This window comes from Eurytemora carolleeae, unplaced genomic scaffold (genome assembly GCF_000591075.1).
Source record: "Eurytemora carolleeae unplaced genomic scaffold, Eaff_2.0 scaffold96, whole genome shotgun sequence".
NCBI lineage: Eukaryota > Metazoa > Arthropoda > Copepoda > Calanoida > Temoridae > Eurytemora > Eurytemora carolleeae.
Genome location: NW_019396134.1, coordinates 412,152 through 420,268, shown reverse-complemented (window position 1 = coordinate 420,268; position 8,117 = coordinate 412,152). Strand labels below are relative to the sequence as shown.

The 8,117-nt window shown below is 33.3% G+C and overlaps 1 protein-coding gene across 1 annotated transcript in view; it reads right to left on the bottom strand.

The window, feature by feature from the left end:
- The window catches only part of LOC111695967 (uncharacterized), a 59,342-nt gene that overhangs the window by 20,989 nt on the left and 30,236 nt on the right, over window positions 1–8,117 (bottom strand). Inside the window, exon 7 of the mRNA XM_023465460.1 lies at window positions 2,132–2,419. Within this exon, the coding sequence (XP_023321228.1) occupies window positions 2,132–2,419 (288 nt within the window). The remainder of the gene's footprint in view (window positions 1–2,131; window positions 2,420–8,117) is intronic.

Here is an 8,117-nt window from a genome sequence, read left to right as displayed (position 1 = left end):
TGGGATGAAAAGAATAAAAGGTATTGGATGGGATGAATAGGATTGGATGGGATGAAAAGAAACACTCAGATTTTTCTTTTTACAAAAGTAGTAAATAACATAGAACTATACTTTACACAATTTATAAAGTAGTGCATCTAACAAATTGCCTTTAACACAATTAAAATTGAAAACAATGTTTTCTCTAGTGAATTTTATTCTTGTATATATTAATCATAAAAGTAATTTTCATTGTTAGAAAAAAATGTGGAAAATATTTTATTTGGTTTTGTCTTGTTGGATTAGCTAGGCTTGTTTTCAAAGAGGGAGAGGGAAAGTGGAATTTTAATCATAAGATATCACACAAATTCTGAAGTGTTTTTTTCAAGATAATTTTCTTACAGGCCGAATAACTTAGAAAATCGACGACGATATAATCCAAGCAATCTTATGTCTATTTCATACTCCATCATAGAGCTTAACAATATATCAACATGTAAAATCAAAGTAAAATGGGCCTGTGTAGGTGTACACTGTTTAAATAATCAGCTTCATGTTTATTTAAAAATTCAAAATTATAACTTACAGTCGTCTTTCTATTCCTCAGTTTTAAGGACAATTTCGTTTACGTAATTTAAAATTTCAATATTGTTTTGAAACATTTTTGTTAAAAATTTAAACTTCCAAGTTATAAATCCACCCTTTTTATCTAATTAATTAGTTTATATTATTATCATCAACTTCTTTTCGTGTCCGTCCTTTTAACAAGTTAACAATAATTATTGATAAACACAATTTTTAGGAAAAGTTTATGTTATTTGCTGGAAAAATAGGTATGAACATAATTTATGATCTGTTAAAAGAAATTTCATAAATTCAACGAAAGGTTAAAATGTACTTCAAATCTAAGGCCATTCGGGAGGATGATAATAGGATTGGATGGGATGAAAAGAATAAAAGGTATTGGATGGGACGAATAGGATTGGATGGGATGAAAAGAATAAAAGGGATTGGATGGGATGAATACGATTGGATGGAATGATGAACTGAGATCAATAATCTGTCTGAATGTTATAAAATTGTGTTTGTGGATCTAAACTAGAGAATTGACATTTAAAACAATTTAAACTGAACTAAATTTAACATTATCGTTAAATCTTATTCAACCAAAAAAATGTGTTTAGAGGAGGAGGAGGGGGGGGGGGCAAGGTCACATTAAGAGAAAACAAGACAAAATGATATATTTTGAAAATGCTGAGTTTGTTTTTTTTCTTAATTTTATATTTAAATAGTTTAGCATATTGTGTTAAATCATGAAAAGGCAGAAAGATGATTAATTAAAAAAAAAAGTCTCACGTAGAATTTTGCAAAATTATTTTCCAATATTTTTTCCTCGAGCTAACAAGCTTCTCGTGTCACGGGCTGACAGTGTAAAGAATAGAATTAATTTGTCAAACTAGTTTTTTGCTATTTTATTTCAAAATTTGAAAAATGAAAAACTGAATAGACATTATGGAAAATTTGAATAACTACATCTGCTGGTATTCTCAAAAGGAACTGTAGACGTAATGTAAAGTGACTTAGCATTTATAAATTGGCATGTCCGATTCTCATAGGTACCCTTTAAACCTTTGTTTTAATGTTTATGGGTGAATACAGAAGATTCTAAAATTCAAGATAAAAACGACGTATATCTTTCTAATTTTTACTCAGATAATAAGTAAAAGGTTTCGAGAATTATTGGAGAACTGTAAAATAAGCCATGCAAGTTTCAAACCATGGACGAAAGACAAAAAATAAATTTTCCAATCCTGATATTTCTTTAAATATTAGTTGAACCTACCATAGTGAGCGTATTCCTCCTCTCTGGGTTCTGTATACGGATATGTGTGTCCGTTTAGATTAGTAGGGTAGGGTACAGGGTAGGTGTATGGCGTCACACTACCATTTTGGTTAGTAGGGTAGGTTTCAGAGTACAGGGTAGGGTCACCCAACTCATGATTAGTTGAATAAGGTACTGGGTAGGTATTGAGTTGGTTAGAAACACCCTCATGAAAACTTACAGTTTTACGGGTCAAAGGATTAAAGGTGAAATCAAACTGACTCTCAGTAGTCCCTGTAGTAGGGGACCGGAGCCGTGTAAACTGATGACCTGAACTTGTTCTAGGATCACTGGGACGCTTTCCCCAGGACATCATGGTTTTCATAAACCCCGGGGACCCTGAGCTCCGTCTTGGATCAGCAGTCGTCTCCTCGTCCTTCCGTCCAGGGAACAGCATATGGGTTCTATAGGCTCCACTCCCCTCGAAGAGTCCCCCGGATGATGATTCTCCAGTGTCATCTTGATCCCGCTTTCCACGTTTACTCTTGGCCATCAATCCAGTTCCACCCTTCCCTCGACCCCCTTTCCGTCCGGTAGAGTTGCCCGTCACCCCTGCCTCTGAAAATTGTTTTGCAAACATCAAGGACATGGTGGAGGGTTTATATTATCACTTGTTTTATAACACGGTTAGACACAGTGGTTGCATGGTTTAGTTAGGGGTTAGTATCTCCTGTAATCTCCAGTTATGGTTTAGGACAGGTGAGAGGTTTCCACTAACTGTTGCATATCCCGGAGCTAGCAGCTGACTACCGGAGACTGAGAGAAAATTACTCCGAGACTGTCAGAATACCTTGATCAAAGATTTAGACTCTTGGAGTCGACATTGTCACAAGTTGGTTTTTATTCAAGGCTAAACCTTATCTTAACAATATCGAACAGACTCTTCAAGTCTATTTCTCAGCTCTGATTGACACAATTATGAGAAAATAATTTGTCTTGATTTTATCTTTTTAACATTTATCTCTCATTTTTTCAAAACACCTGGGTCAAATATTCATTTTTATTAAGATTTTTTTCCAACATTTTGTGTTTGTTTATTATTTATTTCTTTGTAACGGATATGACAACTATAAAAGTTTAAAAAGGAATTAGATAAGAAATTATTTAGGAAAAATTACAATTATTTATAGCAAACAAAAGCTAAATTGCATTAAATCATGCAATGCAGAAGATTTTAACAAATGTTTCTTATTAGTTTATCGATCTAATTGTTGTTTTAATTTTTCAAATTGAGCCTAATAGAGAATATAACAAATAGGAAAAAGATTTTTATCTGTAATTTTTTTCAAGTTCATTAAATTAAACACAATATTATTGTTTTCCGTTTTTTAAGTTCTAATTTATTTTAAAAAACAAAAAATTAATTTTATTATTTTCTTTAGATTTGTTATAACTGTAAACAAATCTTTGAAAAAAGATAACATTAGGCTATTGAAGTGTTGAAAGTGAAAATTTACAAATATTAATATGCAGGAGAAGAAAATCAAATATGTTTATTAGTGCCTTGTATAAAATATCCTGAACATTCCCTTTCCTGTTCTAGCAACTTGAACTCATTGTAAGGCATAACTAGTTCACATTAAAGGAGATTTTCTTAATTTAATTCTCTTAAAGTTTATAAAATAGATTTACTTTATACAATACAGGATACTTTATACAATACATGATACTTTATACAATACAGGATACTGTATACAATACAGGATACTTTATACAATACAGGATACTTCATGCAATACAGGATACTTTATACAATACAGGATACTGTATACAATACAGAATACTTTATACAATACAGGATACTTTATATAATATAGGATACTGTGTACAATACAGGATACTGTATACAATACAGGATACTGTATACAATACAGTATACTGTATACAATACAGGATAATTTATACAATACAGGATACTTTATACAATACAGGATACTTTATACCATACAGGATACTTTATACAATGCAGGATACTTTATACAATACAGGATACTTTAAACAATACAGGATACTTTAAACGCTACAGGATACTTTATACAATACAGGATACTTTATACACCACAGGATACTTTATACAATACAGGATACTTTATACAATACAGGATACTTTAAACAATACAGGATACTTTATACAGTACAGACTAATTTGTACACTACAGGATACTTTATACAGTACAGGATACTTTGTACAATACATGATACTTTACACAATACAGGATACTTTATACACTACAGGATACTTTATACAATACAGGATACTTTATACACTACAGGATACTTTATACAATACAGGATACTTTATACAATACAGGATACTTTATGCACTACAGGATACCTTATACACTACAGGATACTTTTTACACTACAGGATACTTAATACAATACAGGATACTTTATACAGTACAGGATACTTTGTACAATACAGAATACTTTATACAGTACATGCAGGATACTTTTTATAATACAGGATACTTAATAAAGGCTAATTAAAAAAACTTTAGATTGAATACATTTGAGAAAAAGATGTAAAAATATATTTTTTTGGCTTTTAAGTAGTTGGAACACCAGAGAAAGGAATTAATTTAATCTCTCCGATTGGAAAAGAAGCGGATTAATGTTTCTAGAGGAAACCAAATTCTTAAGTCAAGTCTTTCAAAAACATTATTGCACTATTAACAAGGAAATAGTAATTATCAAAACATATGATAATTTAAAAAAAATGAATGATTTAGTTTAACCTAGAGCCTAAAGATAGAATTTCTACATTTTAAACTTGTTTGATGAATCCGCCATAGATCTGGAATTGGAATCAATTCACTTCAAAGAAAACTTATATCACTTTTTATTCTAATGTCATGTGAGTCCGTAGTGAATCAAAATAAACACTATTCTTTTTCCTAAATTATTATGACAGTTTTCTTCTAAAGTGGAAAAAAAGAAAAAAAAAACTTTGCAACAAACTCAAGTTTACTAAACTCTAAATCTTTGCAACCTGATGGTGTAAATCTTAGATATTTCAAACTTAGATTATTTAATCTAATAGAATATATAAACTAGAATATCAAAGGTCTAAAGATATAGGGATTAGAAAATTAGAGTTGAAGGCGAGAACTTAGTTCATGAACACATTTTTGCTGTTTTTTTTTCTTATACAAATCCATATTTTGCGTTTAAATGTTCTCATGTTGTGAATGGTTAACGGCACTCTTGACATCGAGAATCATTTGAAAACTTTATAAGTTTGATAAACCATGCCATCAGAATTATTCCAATAAAAGCATGTATATAACCAAAATGTTTATTGTGACACACACTACTCTATTACAATGTATAGGAAAGCTAAATGTCTCCAGCTCACAAGCTGGTCAACTTACTACTCCGTCCTTTCTACATTACAAAGACACACATATAGATAGATAGACAGATAGACCCCCGGGGAGATTATAGATTCACGAGACACGGTGGGTAGGAAAACAAAAGATAGTGGGGGGGGGGGCTTTTTTACCATTTTTACGAAGTCACACCAGAAAGAAATATATACACCATAACAGGATGAATATAACATAAAAGGGTGAATACACCATGAATGAATAAATACACCATAGGAGGATGAATACAACATAAAGGGATGAATACACCATGAAAGGATGAATACACCATGAATGAATGAATACATTATAAAAGGATGAATACAAATGGAAGGAAGGAATACTACGTGAAGGGATAAAAACACCATGAAGAAATGCATTACACCATGAAAGTTAGTTTGTGAAGATTTTCAAGGAGTGACTAAACAAACAAATCAACAAGTCTCTATAGAAGAGGTTTCGATTACCCAATCAAAGGAACTGATTAATGGACTCACAGTCTATTTGTAGTAAATGCCGTTCTCTTAAAAGTTCGTCCCCGAAACTGTATCTGTCCAGGCTCAACTTGCAGTCCGCTATCCAAGTCAACCAGCACACAACCCACCTCCGGCTCTGAATGCCACACAGGGACACAAGTGTAGCTGATCAATCTAGCTACCACTCAGAATCTAAATGCCACACAGGGACACAAGCGTACCTCATCAATCTAGTTATTACTCAGGCTCTAAATGCCACACAGGAACACAAGTGTAGCTGCTCAATCTAGCTACCACTCAGGCTCTAAATGCCACACAGGAACACAAGTGTAGCTGATCAATCTAGCTATTACTCAGGCTCTAAATGCCACACAGGAACACAAGTGTAGCTGATCAATCTAGCTATTACTCAGGCTCTAAATGCCACACAGGGACACAAGTGTAGCTGATCAATCTAGCTACCACTCAGGCTCTAAATGCCACACAGGAACACAAGCGTACCTCATCAATCTAGTTATTACTCAGGCTCTAAATGCCACACAGGAACACAAGCGTACCTCATCAATCTAGTTATTATTCAGGCTCTAAATGCCACACAGGAACACAAGCGTACCTCATCAATCTAGTTATTACTCAGGCTCTAAATGCCACACAGGAACACAAGCGTAGCTATTAAACAAGCTACTAATTCGGCTCTAAATGCCATACAGGGACATAATCATTGGCTATCTATTAAGCCTTTAATCGATATCTGCCCTAAACGAGGTATATGATCTTAAACCGATTACTCAACGGAGTAAAAATACTCTACACTGTAGTCAAAGCGGAGTTCTGATTCTAACTGATCTCTATTTACAAATCTTTATGTTACATGTTAAGTTCCAATAGGTATTCACAATATTAAGCAGGTATATAATCTAATCACAATACCTAACTAGTCTAGTCGCAGTATAAGATTTATGCAGTTAGGGATTATATAGGTATGTTCAAACAGCAATTATTACATATTGTTTATATTTTGAAACCTTATGTTGTAGACCTTCGATATTACAAAATAGGAATTCTGCTAAATCTAATGATCAAAGTTTGAAATATTGAAGGTTTTTACCATCACGTTACAAAGAAATAAAGATTAACATTCAATTTTGAGATAAGTGTTTAGGTGCTTTAAATATGTAACGTCTTTAATGCTTGAAATATCAGCAAACGATCTGTTCTGATCTCCAGTCACAATTTTGAAATGTTTGAAACACTAATTCTTATCTTTTGCCAAGTACTGAACAGTGTTTAAGGTAAATAGTTAACCTTGTTATTCAGTCAGACATTGAGGAAAATATTCGGAAAGAGACAAGAGAGACTACATAGACTACAGAGACTACATAGACTACAGAGACTACATAGACTTCAGAGACTACATAGACTACAGAGACTACAAAGACAACAGAACAAGAGAGACACCAGAGAAAGTAAAGGCAACATAGAGACAACAAAGACAACAGAGACAACAGAGACAACAGAGACAACAGAGACAACAGAGACAACAGAGACAACAGAGACAACAGAGAGCAAAGACAACAGAGGAAACAGAGACAACAAGACAACACAGACAACATAGAAAACACAAACAACACAGACAAGAGAGACAAGAGAGAAAAGAGAGGCAAGAGAGAAAAGAGAGGCAAGAGAGACAAGAGAGAAAATAGAGACAAGTGAGACAAGAGAGAAAAAAGAAACAAGAGAGAAAAGAGAGACAAGAAAGACAAGAGAGACAAGAGAGACAAGAGAGACAAGAGAGAAAAGAGAGAAAAGAGAGAAAAGAGAGACAAGTGAGACAAGAGAGAAAAAAGAAACAAGAGAGACAAGAAAGACAAGACAGACAAGAGAGACAAGCGAGACCAGAGAGAAAAGAGAAACAAGAGGACAAGAGAGACAAGAGAGACAAAAGAGACAAGAGAGACAAGAGAAACAAGAGAAACATTAGAAACAAGAGATACAAGAGAAACAAGAGAGACAAGAGAGACAAGAGTGACAAGAGAGACAAGAGAGACAAGAGAGACAAGTGAGACAAGAGAGAAAAAAGAAAAAAGAGAGACAAGAGAGACAAGACAGACAAGACAGACAAGATAGACAAGCGAGACAAGAGAGAAAAGAGAAACAAGAGGACAAGAGAGACAACAGAGACAATAGAGAAAACAGAGACAATAGAGAAAACAGAGACAAGAGCGACAACAAACACAACAGAGACAACAGAGATAACAGATAAAATAAAACAAGAGAGACATCACAGACAACGGAGATTTTGAGTATCAATGCATTTTTATAGCTTTTCTAAAATCTAAATACATACTTCAGGTCACTTTAATCTTCTTTTTACTAACCCTTATCAGATTGCAAGTTAAAATCACATAGGAG